General features: G+C 43.0%; 1 protein-coding gene across 1 annotated transcript; it reads right to left on the reverse strand.

Annotated features, from left to right (window-relative positions):
* Positions 1-3,929: 3,929 nt before the first annotated feature.
* RAD51 (RAD51 recombinase) lies at positions 3,930-15,295 on the reverse strand. The gene is made up of 9 exons (XM_080596238.1): positions 14,889-15,295; positions 14,105-14,242; positions 12,804-12,921; positions 12,197-12,288; positions 11,199-11,293; positions 8,378-8,491; positions 5,688-5,817; positions 5,327-5,448; positions 3,930-5,017 (listed from the first exon to the last, which is right to left on the reverse strand). The coding sequence occupies exons 1-9, from the start codon at positions 14,973-14,975 to the stop codon at positions 4,894-4,896; spliced, it is 1,020 nt and encodes a 339-aa protein (XP_080452364.1). The 5' UTR covers positions 14,976-15,295; the 3' UTR covers positions 3,930-4,893.
* Positions 15,296-18,269: the final 2,974 nt, after the last annotated feature.

The following is an 18,269-nucleotide window of genomic DNA, read 5'->3' on the forward strand; positions in this document are numbered from 1 at the left end:
GCGAGCTTTGGATCGAGCACAAGCTAAACAGAAAAACGCACATAGAAGAGGGGCAGGCAAGTGAGCCGACAAACAAAAAATAACCCCGACATCCCCAACCAAACCGGGCCCCTTGGGCTGACGGCCACTTACAAACCACCACCAGAAAAGCGAATGCACATGAATTAAATGCCTGAAAAAAAACAAAAACCCACGGCACTGGGTGGGAGGAGAGGGTTTCTTTCTAAAATTGAAACAACATTTGGAAAAATAAATCTGTTGTAACATCCCACTTCCTCTCTTGATTGGCTTACATCTTGTCTAGTCTGATGCTGGACTGCTCTGGAGGGTACATCTCATCCTCTGTCTTTATAGAGTATGCACAGCAGAAGAATTGGCTTTAACCACGTTTCTGGGGCTCTTTGGGGGTCTCCTCTCCTCCCTCCTGAAACTAAAGGCCAAAGCGATCTGGAAGGGAACCAGCAGATCATGCCTGGTCTTTGTAGTTGCACCAGGAGCCTACAATTTGTCCTACGAAACCACCACCACCAGGACTGATCTGTGCCACCGGCCCGGGTCAGTAGCTTAACCATACACCGGAGTAGAAGTCTGAAGAGTTCAAATGCAGTTGAGTTATGCAGTGAAAAGCATTACCTTGGACTTGGGGCAGTTTTACCTCTGGTTGTTTTCCTCCTCCCCAGCCGTGTGGGTTGCACGAGGTCGCCCTTTCCTCCGCTGCGACCTCGGGTCTCGGTGGTGAAACCTCGGCCCCGGGAGCGTTGCACTATGACAACCTGAACCACGTGCAGAGATCCGATGGTTTGCGGTCCAGGTTGTGACCTTTAGCAAAGATTCCTCAACGTAATTAAAATCACATCCCGGAGAAAGCTGGCACGCAGTGGGTTTGTGTTTGCAGAGCTAAAAAGGAGCCCTGGAGCCACCCGGCAGCGCTTTCGCTGCACTTGCACTGCCGCAGCCGCATCTGGAAAAATTTAGCGTTTGCTCCTAAAGCTGGGTACTGGGAAAACTTCCTTCCCCGGCCACACACAGTGCTGTAAAGTCAGCCAGCTCTCTGCCCGCTGAGCGAGGTGCACGGAGCTGCGAGCTGGGGCTGTTCTGCTAAAGGAAAGGCAGAACGTTTCTCAGCGTGACACCGCGAGGCTCGCCTCGCTCCCCAGGCCTCGGGTTTTCTGCGTTTCACATTTGCATTACGAGGGGTTTTAATTTGTGTACAAAATGTAAATTGCATAGCTAACAGCGCTGCTGGTTTTCTGGGAACTCAAAACAGATGCAGCTGCCTTTGGAGGACGGGCAGAGTGCTCGCGGTGGCACCCAACCCGCACTGGAGGGGCAGGGGTTGGTCCGGTGGCAAAACACTGCTCCAGAGACTGACGCCAAGCCTCCAGGGGAAGAAAGCACTGCAGGCTCCATCTGTGCAGTTTTAATCAATCAAACCTCTCTCCATCACGCTCTAAGAGCATCAGTAGCTCAGCGCAACGCACGTATTTCTGCACGCACTTCGGCCATTTCATCTCAACAATAAATTCCTCTTCACCTCTGGACACGGGTTCGGACGTAGCAGAAGTTGGCCGGATGAACGTGGGCCAGAGGATTGCGCAAATGCACGCACACATAAAAACACTCCTAAGAATTTTCAGTTAATATTATTTCTAATCATATTCCACTGCTTTGAGAGGAACTTTAGAGTTTTTGGGAAACATCGAGATAAGTATTTTAAGGAGACGACAGGAGAAATATTTACTGAAGGAATATTAATTATACCTCCTTGAGATTAAAGCATTGTTGACAATAAGCTTATTTTAATTAATGTTTCACAGCCTTGTGTCATAAGCAACTTCAACCCTTTATGGAAATATTTGCCTGTGCAGCTGCTACAGGGATGTCATCAGAACTTGAGGAAGATCTTACTAAAAAGGTTCTTGTGCTTAAAAGAAACAAAACCCCCCAAATCCCATTGAGTTCAGATTCTAGGCTGTATAAGAGCCTAGAGAAGAAAATATTTCCCATTTCCTTTGCCTTTGCTACCCCAATCACAAAGTTACAAACCTTTCAGCTAGACAAGAGAAGTACTTCAGGCTGTTAGGGAAAGCAGTCTGCATGCTGAGCATTACGTGAACAGAGAGCTTCAGACATTATTTTAGTTGGTCAGGGCTCTAAGCAGACTTTGAGGAGGAAAAAAAGGAGTTAGGTGGAAAAAAAGGAGTTAGATGGAACTGTACTGCAGTGACATACAAAGAGATGAACGCTGTAGGATTATGATCTACACATCAAACTCCCCCTCCACAAAGTACCCTGAAGAGAAGCAACATAGGAGAAACCTAATGTGACTTTTTAACCTTCAGTGTAGCAGGTAGCAATAAGCCACTGCCTTCCACATCCCCTAAAATTGCCATCTATACGTAAATGGTACAACGACTTGTATGTTTACAACGTGGGGTCTCAAAAACGAAATAACCCCCTCCTACGCACCAGTGTGGGCTGTCAGAAATCGTACCGAAGCAGCAAGCTGTGCCCTTTCAGGCCTCCACGTTGAATAGCTGATCGGTTACAAAACTTAAGAGAAATGCACAGTCGGAAGTGCAATTCAATAAAAGCAACGTGGTTGTTGTCCAGACTGGAACTAACCGTAGTGCCCAACGTTGTTCAGTACCACTGTGCGCTAAGCTGATAACCTCTCAAGAAACAAGACAGCCCAAAACATTTCTTTTGATGTTTGTGTGACACTTCTCTCAACCTTTGGGTCCTTGCAGAATTTTTAAGCATATCATAAATTCAAACCCAGCTCATTTAAACCCCATGTGCAATTTGAAATAAGATTTTAGCATTCTAATTTATCTTCGGAGCAACTGAAAACGTATCACACGCAGATACGTGAAGGAAAGCATCGCAAAGGGCACACACCAGCGTTGGTATCTCACTGGATACAAGCCGTGCAAGTCTCAGTTGCCTTTCCCTGGCTCTCCAGCTGAGCTGTTTCTCTGCCAGTTCCCTCAGCCCATTCCCAGCATCACCTCACCTTTTTGCAGACCCTTTGCCCAGCAAGTCCCTCATCCCCCTCCTCACGTTTGTTTGGCCTGTTTTTCCTCTCTTCAGTTGTTTGCTCCTACTACTCATCTGGGTTTCTCAGCCAGTCTTAAGTTTTCTCTTGATCAAGAATTATGGAAAAAATCAGGTCCAGGAACACTGCAGTCCCTGAATTTTACCTGTACAAAACCAGGACTGACATTATAGCCTGATTCTCAGATCAGGTCCTGAGTAGAGCGCACCCAGCGTGTAAAAAGGAAAAGCTGCGAAGCTCTGACAAGCCTCCAGGCGGATCGGATCAGAGCAGAGCGTAAGGTTTGTGACTTGGTCACCTGTGAGCAAGTATCTGCAGGGTCAGCAAGAGACATTTCATCAGCATCAGACCAGGTTCTGCCAGACTTGAGGTCTGGACTCCACACACGAAAAATTCTCTCTTTTTTTGCCATTTCCTTTTGCTCCAGCCGCAGTACCACAGGCAGCTGAAAGTCATTGCCAGACTTCCCCACCCCTCTGGAAGTATCAGCCTATGACAGACCCTTACTGATGAATTCACCCAGTTGAATCCCCTGCTTAACATTTTAACATGAGTTTTGATTCCCGAAACTCAGCTGCAGGCACTGGTGACAGCAGTGGCCTTTTGTGCACATCTGAACAGAAAGAGCAGATGCTCCATGGCTATGCAGAATTTACGAATAACGGCATTTAGCTAAAAATAAGGCAGCAAGCATCGCAACATCTTGTGAAATTTAGCAGCCACCATTGCACAAGTATTTAGGTACCTGATTAAATTTATCTTATGAGTACAGACAGTTGGATTCCCCTGTATGTTTTCCTTCATGATTTGACATAGAATAATCATCCTGGAGTAAAAGAGCACTGAAAACATTTTTTGCTACCAACCACCACTATAATACGATTCTCTTTAATCAAGTTAAGAGTTGTTCACAATAGCATAGATTAAAATACTAGGTAATATAAAATAAGCTTTTTAATCTGAAAAACTCTTAAAAGATATCTACAGGGCACTTAAGCACAGTTGTACTACACATCTCCAACAGAGGAGATGATGCGTTTTGTTACCACTAGTAGAAAAAATATTCCAGACTGAGATTCGTTGAAGACCTATGCATCTTTCTCCTACCTGCAGGTAAAGGATGCCTCAGTCTGAATTAGCACCTGGCTAAATCCCAGAGACCTGTAATGTCATCAGTATTTTCATGGTCCTTTTATTAAAAGCAGATTTCCACAGAGAATTAATAAAATACAAAAAAAAAAAGGCACTGAGATGTAAATTAACAGTTCCCAAAAAGTGGCATGTTGCAGCATCCGAAACAAAATTAACATAAAGAATATGGATTGATGATAATCTCATCAATCATGGCAATATTCCCAAATTCTTATTGTGGAACACCATTCTGCTTTATTTCGCAATTAATAATTAAAGCAATCCACCAAGTATTTAAGTTACTACTTTTCGTATTTGACAAACCCATCAATATGACTTTAAAGTCACCAAGTTATGAACTATTGCCACATATTCTCACGTTGCTGTGCCTACCAGCAGAATCCAACTGGAGCAACAGCTGTGAGGAAAATACAAAGCCTATGGTCTTCTGAAAATATTCTCAAGAAACCACTTCAACCTAACACGTGACTAAAGCCCAGGAGGGACGATCTCTTCCAAGCAACACCTGCAGATGTGTCTCAAAATGTATTCACCTGACGGACACGTATGTTGAAATACAACAGAGTTCTCTGCCAGCATCTGAACAGCAGCTGCACCAGGAAAGCGTCCGTAACGCGCCACAAAGAAAGGAGCCTTTTTACAGCCACCTAGTCTCAGGTTACGTGGGAAATGAAGCGAAGTCTTCAGTCTTTTGCATCTCCCACTCCATCAGCATTAATAGCAAACATTGCTTCAGCCTCAGGAAGGCAAGGAGAATCATAAATTTTGCATATTCTGGTTTCGCCTCGGCCTTTTCGCAGATACAGTCTGATAGGGAGAAGGAAAGGAAACAGGTAAGGAATTGTAGCCTCATTTCAGAAAACCTCTATCATAATCATTAAAACGTTCTGTTGGCATGTAAACACATCACACTTAAAGCTGTAAGGACTTCTGAAAATGTTGTGTTTATTTTACTGCTGCGTCAGTTACCTGCTCAGAGTAGCACTTATTTTCTGAAAAGCAGACTGGAAGTGCCATTCACAGACTACACAGAGACCCGGAATTAAAAGGCACTTAGTTAAGTACACAAAATCTTCCAAAATAAGGCTAATGGAAGATGATAATCTATTCTCTTACCTCGTGGTGGAAGCATGTGCTATGATATTTCCTCCAATAGGCTTCTTGGGATCTGCTGCAAACATGGCTGCTCCATCTACTTGTGCTACCACTTGGTTAGTGATCACAACTGCCACACCAAACTACAAGGAGAAAAGCAACAAATCAAAAATTCATATATCTTCCACAACCTGAATAAATGGAAAAAAAAGAACCTTCTGCTATCCCCTCAGCTGTTCATAACCACTCTACCACGCATCTCAACACAAAATGGAAGCAGACAGTGCGCAGGCAGAAAGCCATCTGCAGAAGATTGTTAAGGTGTACAAGAGAAAGAAAACCAAACATCCCTTTAGGGAGCAAAGCAACGTTCATCATTTACCTCATCTGCAAGTCGAAGCAGCATACGCAGAAACCTGGCGAGATGCATCTGTCTGGCTGATAGCTCACCTCTTCCGGAGTAATCTGTCCGGTAAAGGGCTGTGGCACTGTCCACGATCAGCAGTGCATACCTGGAGAAGTTAAATACAACGTTCTCAGAAACTGTTCCAGGAGTGGAAAACGTGTCTGGTTGAGTCTGATAACATCCAGGAAATTTTAAAGCCACATACAGGTGTGGATACTTGCCCTTCTCACCTGCCAGTTAGCAGAATGATTATATTTACCACCACAGACTCGACCTCTTCAGATTATGAACAACACAATAAAACCCATCCTTGTGGTACCATTCCAACTCAGGATATTCTATTCAAAGGAAGTTGCTGTGTGATTAAAAACTTAGATTTATGCTTACGTACTATAAATAAGCCCAGAACTTAATATTTTGAACTATGGGTATTCTGTGCACAGATACCTCTATACCTCGTATCACCACCTCCTTCTCTCTACAGGGGCCTCAACATCCTAGTTTCAAACAAAAATGATCTGCACATGTTCCAGTGTCCTGGTTTTAGCTGGGATAGAGTTAATTTTCTTCATAGCAGCTGGTATGGTGCTGTGGTTTTGGATTTAGGATGAAATAATGTCGATAAAACACTGATGTTTTAGTTGTTACTGAGCAGGGCTTGCACAGAGCCAAGGACTTCTCTACTTCTGGTGCCGCCCAGCCAGCGAGGGGCTGGGAGGGGACACAGCCTGGACAGCTGGCCCAGACTGACCAAAGGGACGTCCCACAGCACATGGTGTCATGCTGAATGATAAAACTGGACTGGTAGGGCACTGGTAAGCTGGTGGTGAGCAACTGCACTGCGCGTCACTTGTTTTCTCAGCCCAGGAATTCTCACGCTACCAGCTTCTTCAGTTCTCTCCCTGGTTTCCACCGCAGGGAAAAGTTAACAGCTGTGTGGTGCTTAGCTGCCTGCTGGGTTAAACCACAACAGTCCTTTTGATGCCCAACAGAGGGCTCAAAGGGTTAAAGTAACAACAGATCTGGCCAGATCGTGTCAAGAATGTTCAATTTATTTATAATTGGTCATAATTATTATATTAATTTCATAGTTGCTGCTTACAATTTACTTGCTCTCAAAGGTGTGTTATTTACTCTCAGAGTTGTTTTATGTAACCCCTTTCTTTATCACCTCTGAGGTCTAGTTTAAGGTTGCCTTTGTTTTTGCCACCTTGATGTATTGTGCTTATGACACGATAAAAGCACCAATCATGAGTCTTATCTAGTGTTTGCACTCACCGTCACTGTCCTTGTACGCTGGTAACCACCTCTTTGAAACTATTAACAATTACGCTTTTTAGCTTTTCTCCTCTGAGAGCCAATCTGCGGAGGAGACAAGGAATGACACCTTCCCCTTTTCCTCCAGGCCTGTTACAAAAGCTCTTGAGAATTTTGAATGTCCTTGGGATGTTCAAACAAGCATATTTCTATTGCTATGTCTCCAGAACATGATGCTGGTTTTGTTTAGAGTTAAACAGCTATTTAAGAATATCACCAAGAGATCTGCCCTGAGGCAGGAGAGTTATGAGTGGCAAGGATACGGGCAGGTATCTATCATGGTTGTCATGTCCCACGGTTCTGGGCTTCACCCCTTAACAAGTGTGAATCTTAAGAAACTGACAGAATGTTTAAAAAAGGTGTGCCTTGACCCTGCAGCTGAACCAGAGAACCCATCTGTGCTGGTATCAGTCGCCCCTATAATGTAGAAGAGACAATGGAACCAGACCTCAGCTCGTTTAGTAAGGGAAGAAGCAGCTTCTAGGAGGGAGCAGGAGGAAAAATTAGAAGAGACAGGCTAATCTGCAGAACAGGAAGGGAAGTGATGCATGCTGAAGAGGCCCACTGTATAATAAACTGAAATTTATTTCAGTTGAAAGTAGAAACAAGGAGCAATGGAAAATGAGAAATGGAAAATGAGAAATGTCATGCTGAAGGATAAAACTGGGGGGAAGTTGGCTGGGGGTGAAACACCACCATTGCTCAGGGACTGGCAAGGGCTGATGGTAAGCAATTGCACTGTGCATCACTTGTTTTTGCCTTTTTTTTTCTTCCTTTCTTTCTTATTAAACTGTCTTTATCCCAGCCTGTAAGTTCTCGCACTTCTACTTTTTCCAGCTCTCTCCCCCACCCTTCTTGGGGGAATCAGGGACAGCTATGGGTGCTTAGCTGTCTGCCATGTTAAACCACAACAGTTGAACATGCTGTAAATCAACTCTCCTTCTTTCTGAAGGCAATTTTAAAAACATCTTTACAACTGTTTCTCAGGCTGGCACTTGTTCTCTGTGAAGTAAGATCAGTTGTCACAGCTCAAGTCAGTTACTGTCATCAAAAATTTCAACAGCAGCAGGTATTAACTCACAACTGACTGCTGATACACAAAGCTTATTACATGGATATGCCAAAGCATAAACTAGTTTGAGAACAACAACATCTGATCTAATGGAGCTAACCACTGAAGAGAACAAGTAGATTTCAAAAATGTTAACTTTAAAAGTACACCATTACTTTGACATTTCACAATTATATCATCTATAGATCTCTTGCACTTGTTTATCACCTACAAGCGGGTTTATAATATGACTATGTGCCACTACAAAAATCACCCCATCTAAATCAAGTCTCATTACCGTGACTCAGCCATCATAGCCGACGCCTGATACAGGAGCTGGGTCTGATGATCCGTGTTAAAACCTCGAGCGTATGCCACGTTATCTAGGACATCACTGCCAGACAAGCCATACCTAGAGAAAGCAGTGAAAAAATTTTAAAGTCTAAACTTAACAAACAAGAGTTACCTAGCAGGTTTACCCAAAAACTAGATTAAAACCACATTCCAAATACAAATATTAATTAATACAAGCATCTTTACTATTTACAAGGAAGACACCTTACTAACACTATTTTGATTTTCACACCTAATTTCTCTCTCCCTATTCCTGTAGGAATTAGACTTGCCTACGTACAGCTTTTAACAGTACACTTTTAGAATCGTAACTATCAATTCATTTAACTACCTGCACATGATAGCTATTTATAAATCAAATAACTCGGCCTTTCTAGGTTAATACCACATTATGCCTGCAGGTGAGTAATAGTCAATCAAGCCTAGGGCTTTGAAACAAGACCACATTGCAATACAAGATGTTCAAGATTAACCTCAAAGGTGCTGGTCAAGCACCTGGCAAATCATTAGACTGTAAAAAGAAATGAGTTGAAAGGCTGTTAGCATCCATCCTAGCTGAGCTTGATGTAAAAGACTGAGAGCTGAGGGGGATGGAACTGACTACAAGTAGCACCTTCCATGTGCAGCCATGCAGCCTCCTGCAGGTGTAGCTAGGGGCTCTGCAAACGTCATCATTTCACTGCCTCATCATTGCCCAAGAGGTGTTGTTGCCATATCCATTGGTGAAAGTGAATACTGGAGCACTCTTGTACTTGTTGCACGAAATGCCAGCAGTGTTAGATCAAACCGCCTTCATTAAGAGTTAGCAGGATTGAGCTGGTACTGTCCCCAGCTGACTAGAATTGCACATTCCCTTCCAGAAGCAAAAAAATATGAGGGAAATGACTTCCTGCAGAGGGATGGCTACAAAACAGCTGGGCGAGGGAGAAGCAGCAGAGGGGCAAGGAGCAGTAACTCCAGATGTTTTGCAACGTGAACATCTGTCACACAAACCTCTAAGCACTGTGTAAAACATCTTCCAGGGATCTGTTTGCCTTTCAGTAAGAAACCATCAAAATCCAGTAGTGACCCAAGTCTTTGGATTACTACTTTTCAATAACTTGACTTTACTCCATGCATTTAGGAGGGTATGTTGATTAGATCATTTTCCTCTATAAAGAAAAGGAAGCAACTTTGTGGGCCAGCACATCATATTGGCTTGGTGTTAAATCTTGATTTTCCTACCTACACTCTTAGAAAGGCCTATAAATACCGGCCATACCTCCCAAGTCTGTGGTGCTGCTAAAAAGCAGCAGTCCTACCCTTTCGATTCCTGTGCTTCCATCTGCTCATTCTTGTCCCCACATCTCCTCCAGCGCCAGCAATTTGTGCTGCCCTGCATGGAGCCACATTAACATTACTTCGTGAAGGAATATATGGTGAGGAATGAAGGGTTAAAAAGAACCCAAACACCTACAATGACAGCCCAGTCCTTGAAGTATACTGTAAGGCTGCTTGAAGGAAACACAGTCACTTGACAACTAAGTCTTGCTTCTGTTTTTCTTTTTTTTTTAACCATGCATTTAGAGGAGGAGAGATGTTTTTTAAGCTAGAAAATGTGTGCAGAAGTTTTTAATTTTTTTAAAAACCCCATCCACAGCCCGAAAAAAAAAAACTATGAACCTAAATCAGACTAGCAAAAACATAGTAGAAAACAGGCCAATTTATTTTTATTTTTATTATCTTTGCAGAATATCTGAGTCTCTGTATTCAAATCAGTCCAGCCTTGCTACATGATTTTGACTTGCAGCTTAGATGCAATTAACGTTAACCACCACACTACCAGAAAAACCGCACAGCTTATTGACATGAAAATTTCAATCAGTATCTAAGTGGAAATAATTTTTAAAACTACAATATCACTGTTCACGTTGATGCATTTCAGCCACTAATGAACACTGCAAGAGAAAGAAATACTTTAACGTACGCTCACCGAGGTTGCAATATGCACCTTGGTATTTAATTGAAACAACCATTTCAGAGAATTAAACCCTACAGAAGCAGTAATATGGAAACACTTCTGTTTTTGAGAAACTCTGACGAATCACAAGACCAGAAGTAGCTTCTTTTTCTAACAAATAGAACCCATACTTCAGGCCTTTAAGTCTAACCAGAAGCTCTGCAAAGACAGCAGCTTTTACTGCCCTCAAGAAACTCAGATAATTATGTTATACTTTCAAATTTGTATAAAAGACACTTCAGAACGTTCTGAGACAGAGGCAGGAGATGAGAAAACAGCTTTTCAGCTGGTCATTGGATGCTCTCTTTCCTAACAAACAAAAAAAATCCAGCTGCTGTTGAGATACTTTTTACAAAAGAATCTTTGCTCCAAGGTAGTGCTATTGGCAGAATTTAAGAAAAAAATATCTTTGAATGTATTTCACTAACAGTAAAACTAAATTTGAGAGAGATATTCTTAAATGAAGCTATCATATTCCAGAGGACAATGATGTTAGCTACTGTCACATCCATGTAAAAACAAAAATATTTATAAAATACAGCTAATGAAGTGGTCTAAAGTGCATCTAGGTAGGCAGACTGAACGAACACAGGAAAATTTGTTTTGTTTTTCCTTTTTTTTTTCCACATTTGTTTTTAAGGACAGTTCTAACTGCAACAGTCCAATGAATTGAAAGAGCCAGGCTGATTTTAAGTTGTCCCACCATGAGTAAATGCCTTCCTTTCTTCAACTAGTGTTAGTTTGCTTCTAACGAATCAGTACAGACCTTTCAGCCACAGCAAGAAGACGTTCTGGACGGAAGGTCCCTTCTGTGTCAATGTACATAGCTTTTCCTTCACCACCACCTCGGTCAATGGGAAGCTAGAAGAGCACGTGAATGAACGTGAAAAGTAACAAGTAATACAGTTACTGCCTTATGCCCTCAACTGACATTCATACAGTAAATAAAATACCAAGCTATGGTGATTAAAGTCACATTTGTCTGGGAAAAGTGAGAGGAATGACTCCTGTTTTCATTCTCTGACACCTACAGAAGAAAACAGGTGCTCAGCTTCAGGCTGGTAAGTTCGGGTGCACAAGGGTGTTACCTAAATGATCAAACTGAGCCCTAAGCCTCTAATATTTTATGAAACAGCAGCCTCTAGAAAGTAGCAAACAGTAGCAAAAAAAAAGAAAAAGTGAAAAAATTTGTCTAAATTAATATTAGAAAAAAAGGTTCCTATAAACTGATCTATTGCTTGATAGCAATAGTTGACTGAAGGCTGTTACAAAGGTAAAGTGAAATAAACCTAAGATGTGTTAGAAACAAAGCAGCTAGTCAAAGAAACCCATTGAACCCAACGCAGTTTCATCCCTCTTTTCAAATGCTCTCTGCAGTCTAGAACACCCAAAGCGATACCAAACACTTCTCTGTACTTAAGAGCTATGATCACACAACAAGGCTAATGTCTGTTGTCAGACTACTAAGGAGGAAAAAAAGCTACCAAACATAAGTCAAATATAAGTAAAAACCACGACAAACTTAATTGATGCTGAAGTAATCCTAGCAGGCAGGTCAAGGATGGAACAAAATATCCTAGCAAGCTGCAAGCTCGGCCAAGGATGCTGCAAAGGTTTTTGAGGACTCTTTGTGAACAGACAAAATTCATTTGTTGTAGCTCTTCATGTGCATCACTTTGTTTTGCTACGAGAAGTGCGCATATTAGCAAATGTCCAAAAGCTGTGCTGCCTGAATACTTGATTTTAATAAAGTGGACAACTCACTTGACAGGTTACTGCTAGGGTATGGCACAACTGTGTTTTTCCAGTACGAAACTCTCCAAATAACTCTGTTATGGACCCTGTTTCTATTCCTCCTATGGGGAAAAAAAGGAGAGAGAAAAACGTTGTTATACTTCAAAGACACGTATAGAGTTTTTAAATTTATAGAGACTCAGTTTACCTTCAATACTTTGGCTGAAAGTATTAAAACTTTAATAGGAAAAACTGGTTTCCATAATGTGGTTTCTTCATGTTGGAACCAAGAAGTTTAGGTAATTATACGTTTGAAGATGCTGAAAAGCTGAGATGTTTTGGTTTTTGCTTACAAGTAGGAAAATGAAAATGCTGATATCTTTTTTTTCTTGAAGGAAACTCTAGGCTAAAATAAACTAGAAACATGCAAAGCAAACAGCTCTGGGTACTGCATCACGACTAAAAGCTTTAAAACTATTTCTACAGCTTTTAAAGAGAATCACTAAAATCAGAGCAGTACTTGATGAGATTTTAGTGCAACCAGAACTGACACGTTTGATGTGTTTTTGTGCAATGATCATCTCCACTGGGAAAAAAAATAATGAAAAGTTAATCAATAGAGAACTAAAATCACTACCTTGAAGCAGTTTATCAAGTTCTTTGGACCCGGTGGTGATCTGGATGATTTCTGACCTTCGCTGATGGAATTCCGTTGCTGTGGTAAAACCCATTGGGACCAGTTTAGCTGCTTCAGCCTAAAGAAAACCAAATTAAGCAGTCTGAGGAGTGTTCACCCCATTCATTTACCCCCCTCCAGTAATTAGTATTAGTATTGTATTCCTGTTTTGTGACATGGAAAAGCAGCTGTATAATGTGATGCAGACACTTCATTTTATAGACCACAGATGAATAGTTGGTACCTCTGAACAAAAATGTAATTCTGCTCAGAGAAAAAGCTTTGACATCCATTTTGCCTATTTAACAAAAATCTTTCCTCCCCTGTATTCACCACCTTTTTAGTTCAGTTCTGTCCATGTGAAACTAAAACACTTAGGATGGCCATAGCATTCCTAACAGGCTGCATCTTCATAAGACTGAATAAATACACAAAGTTGGAAAAACAAACAAACAAAAAAAAAACCTGGAGTTCAATATTCTCTGAGGTCAGATTTTGTAAATGAGAACTAGTTTTGCAGAAGCTCCACATTCCGAATTAGAAGATGCTGTGAGATTGCAGCTCAGTCTCTCTCAGTTCCCAAAAGTAAAGCCAGGATGTGTACCTGCCTGAGGTGCTGAGTTAACATACTTAAGAAGGTTGTAACAGAGGAGCAGATGTTCTGGGTCAGTCCAGTGGTTCACAACCACGCGTCCTATGCCCTGACAACTGCCATGAGGGGATGCTTAGGGAACGTGTGTAACAAAGCAGGAATCAAGGAACTGACCCTCCATCTGGTAGTTGCTCTGAGTTCAGCCAGTGAGCTTCTTGATCTGAACGCTACCCTATTAACATTGCTCTTAGCTCTGTATTTATACATTTTTAACCAGTTTATGCTACAGAAGGCTGCAGTGTCTTGGGACAATGAGTTCCATAACTTAATCATACCCTGCATGGAAAAGAATAAATATTTTCGTTGCTTCAGGCCTATCATAAACCTTCTTATCATAAGAAATACTAAGCTAGAAATGATAGTAGTCTTGGACATACTCTCCATACCTTCCACATATTTTATAGAGCTACCTCCCCCTTCATTTCTTCTTGAAGCAAGTCCTAGTCTTCTTGTCTTTTATAAAAAGTCATGTCATCCCTCTAATCATCTTTACTGCCCTTCTCAGTACATCAGTCATGGAGACCTTGCCAAAGTCACCAAAATAATTTAAACCAGCAGAAACAAAACCTCTCGAACTTCTTGGCTTAACGTTTTTATACAATATCCTTACCAAGATTTTGTCAGCTTTGGCTTCACTGATGCCTTTAATATTTAGTAGCTCCTTCTTGGGCGCGTGAGCAACAGACTCAACTGTGTGATACCCAGCTTCTTCCAATTTCTTCACGTCGTTTGCATTTATACCACATTGCTGAAAGGGAGGGGGGAAAAAAAGACGGGCTATGTCATAAACACCATCCAATCACTGAACTGTTACTGAATACCTGAACTGTCTTTGGATTTGGATCAAACTCTGTTATTACAAGCAAACGTATTAAATGTTATGTCCCTGTCACTTATACACAAAGAATGTTAAAAAATATCCTTTTACCAGTGTAACATTTAACTTTTTCACAGTGAGGGTGACGGAGCACTGGAACAGGCTGCCCAGGGGGGCTGTGGAGCCTCCTTCTCTGGAGATATTCAAAACCCACCTGGACGCGTTCCTGTGTGAGCAGATTTAAGTGTTCCTGCTCTGGCAGGGGGATTGGACTGGGTGATCTTTCAGGGTCCCTCCCAACCCCTAATGTTCTGCGATTCTGTGAAAACCTATTGTCAATCTCAGTAGCAGAGAACAAGGTGAAGTTATTCTCTGGTTGATTTGATGTTGAAGGTAACGAACAAATATTCAGGAAAGGATACGCGGCAAGGCAAGTGAATACAGAACGTTCGTTTTGTGGGGCGGTTAAAACGCAGGTTAAGAACCTGACAGCCCAATTTTCGGGCCTGCCTTGCGTTTGAGGGCACAGACCAGCAAGTTCCTGGCGAAGCCGGTGCCGAGCCAGCTCTGCGCGTACCTCTAACCTGGAGATGGGCTCCGGGCCGAAGCTCTCCTCCTCCGCAGACACGTCTGCGTTCGCTTCGAACTGCATCTGCACGGCCATCGCGGCTCGCCGGGGTGAGGGGGGGCCGGGACGGCTGCGTGAAGCGAGAGGCTCGAGCGAGGCGTCAGGGCGCTGACGGGGAGCCCAGAGCAGCCCGCGGCGGTCCCTTCCCTCCCCGGTCCCGTCAGTTTTCACGGTTTTTCCCCCTCACGAACCCGCCGGGGGCGGCTGAGGAGGAGGAGGAGGAGGAGGATGGTGGCGGTGAGGAGGCTGAAGGCCAACGGACCAGGCCCCGCCGCCAGCCCCTCCCGTCACCGCCCGCGGCCGCCGCCGCCGCTTTGGAAGAGCCCGCCACCGCGTCACGTGACGAGGTCACGGCAACCGCCCTCCCCCCCGCGTCACGTGCCCTCCCCACCCCGCTTCATCCCGGCGCGTCGGCGGCAGGATTTGGCGGGAGCTTCCCTTAAAGGGGCCGCGCGTGCTTGTTGCTGGGGGGTTCTAAAATGCATTTTTTTTTTTAATTATTATTATTTTTTTAATTTTATTTTAAAGTAAGCGTAAAGAGGGGAGCCTGCTCGGTGACATCGAGCTGTTGTAACTGAGAAGGTGCCCCTCTGAGGAGCTTTCTGCTGGGCTGGGGCCTGCACCAGCGCTGAAAGGAGGAGTAATTGGAGATGGAGAGGTGCTTGGAGCAGGGGGGAAGGCAGAGTCCCTGCTCTGGGGGCGTTTGGCTGGAGGAAGGCCAACAGTCATCAGCCTTGTACCTAAACTAATCGAAGCCAGGGGTCGGAGGAAGGCCATGGGCCTCGAAGCCTTGCTGGGCAGGGAGAACGCTCCGGTGGGGGTTTTCCATTAGGGTGTGGGAAGGGAGAAAGGTACCGGGAGGGCAGCGGGGGGCAACAGCTGGGGACACCTGCCTGAGCTCCAGGAGCACCAGCACTCAAAGTGCAGAGCAGTGGGAGAAGGAGCTTTGGGGCTTGCACGCTGTTTTCATCGGTAAGCAGCAACACCTGCGTCGTCTCCCCTCTAGGGATGAGCACATCTCCGTCAAAACAAATCAGCCAAAGCAACCACCGCCAATAAAAAAACAGCTGAACAGTGAAAGCTCACCCCACATACAGAAGCGCCTGCAAAAATACCAAAGGCAGCAGAAGTTTCATTGATGAGTTAATCCTTGCTATGAGCTCCTCTCCGCTGGACTTTGATACCACAAGCAAGGGTAACGCTGACCAGGAAAACCCGAATTTCGCTGCTGCTTTTCATTCCTTCAGATGACCAAGATCTGTAGGAATTCCTTCAGCTCCTTCCTTTGCTTATTAGTACCAAACATGAGGACAAAATATAGCAGTGCCACGTTATTACAGACACTGGCAAGAATTCGTTCTGACAACAGGCAAAGCAGCACAATCAAAATAGCTTCAGGCCAGGCTTGTTAGAAATATCTGCAGAGTTTTTGTGCTTTTCATTAAAATATTTATTAAATCCATTTTAGTGCTGGCAAGCTAGCTGGTGCGTCATGCAGATAAAGTCATGCAAAGATAAAGAACATGAGATATTAAAGAGGTATCAAGCCACTACTAAATATTTGAGACTATCTACACAGCTAGCTTTAAAAAGGCCCATTAACCCCAATGGGAATCTTACAGCACAAAGCTGGGAAGAAAGGACACTGGCCAGAGGTTTCCCTTTGTACATGCTGCTATCCTTTTACCTTTTACGTGCCCCCTATCCTGTCTACTTAAAGAAAATTAAGGTAACAAGCTCTCGTCACCGTGTGAAGTGCCTGTGAGGTTGTATGGCAATGCACATCATAGGGCACAGCTAAACTTTATTAATTGTCCTCCATCACATGGGCAAGACCAAGAAGGTTCAACGAAGAGCGAATCTTGTACCCAAGGAAATTCTTCTTATGGTCCCTCCACTGACTGGAAACCAGTCGTGGTGTCTTTTAAAACTTCACCAATACAAGCCCCCAGAATTAAAGCAGATGAGCTTGTGTTCAAACTTCTAAGCTGTTAAATTTAACTTAATATTCCATGTCTAGTGGTTGATTTGAATTTACCTGCCGTACGTTCAGGGTGGTATATCTGGTATAAATAGCCTATATAGAAATCCTTTTTCCACTCATAAGTCTTTTTCCCATAGTTTGCAGAAATAAGGTGATATCAAGGAGAGAACACCATGAAGCTGTGTCAGGAGGGGAAACAGTTCTTCAACAAGAGGGTGGTCGGGCACTGGGTCAGGCTCCCCAGGGCAGTTGTCACAGCACTGAGCCTGCCGTTGTTCAAGAATTGGACAACGCTCTCAGACATGTGGTCTGATTTTGGAGTGGTCCTGTGCAGACCCAGAAGCTGGACTCGATGATTTTCGTGGGTCCTTTTCCAACTTCGGATATCCTATGATTCTATGATTCAAATGTTGGTGTCAGTAGCTTCCATTGCTGCAACTGAAGTAGCACTAGAATTGCAAGGAGAGATTAGACAGTGTGCAGAGTTCAGTTTTACAAACATTAAACAACAATGTGAAACGATGATGCCCTTTAGAGAACCTGGTTTGCAACTCACAGATGCCCTGGACTCGGAGAGAAACTACGACAAAAGTTGATCCAATACCAAGATCTCCCTTCTGTTTCTGAGCTAGGCAAACACTTGCTTTAGCACTAGATTACCCTTTCATATTATTCTAAATTGCCAAACTGATCAATCACTCGTTTTACTTTCGGACTCTTCTCAAAGCATTGATGTATGCTTAAATAAATGTGTTTTCCACTAGTGTTTCTATCCTCTGTCCAGGTTTTGGAATGTTTCCCATGAAAACTAAGGTTGGGAACATGAAAGCAGAGTATTACTAATAATGCACAGTAACTTGTGTTTGCATTTTTTAACCTTTTACTAGACTACTAAAAAATTTAATGTGCATGTAAGATGACAAAACAGATCATAAGAGGAGAAAGGCTTTTCAATTTACATAAAGGTATCAGCCCTAAGTCAGCAATATTGAAGGACCATAAATGGTTCTTTTCCTGCAACATCCTAGACCTTGAAAATAGTTGAAATTCGCTTGGCATTCACACATATGCCTGGGTAATTTTAGATGCTCGTGGATGATGTCTAAATTTATAAGAACAGGTGCTTTAAATTAAATGAAGTAAAACAATGGCTACTATTGATATCCGTACATTAATCATTAAAGAAAGCCAAGGTCAAAACATCATTCCAATGGTATTAGTATGAAAACATGATAGCGCTCATTCTTTCACAGCTAGTATTTATTACCAAATATGAAGTCATCATCTGTAGACAGATTTTTTTTCCTACAGAAAATATAATTATTGAAAAGTAATTAATTTCTTCT

This window comes from Anser brachyrhynchus, assembly GCF_964034855.1.
Source record: "Anser brachyrhynchus genome assembly, chromosome: 5".
Classification (NCBI taxonomy): Eukaryota; Metazoa; Chordata; class Aves; order Anseriformes; family Anatidae; genus Anser; species Anser brachyrhynchus.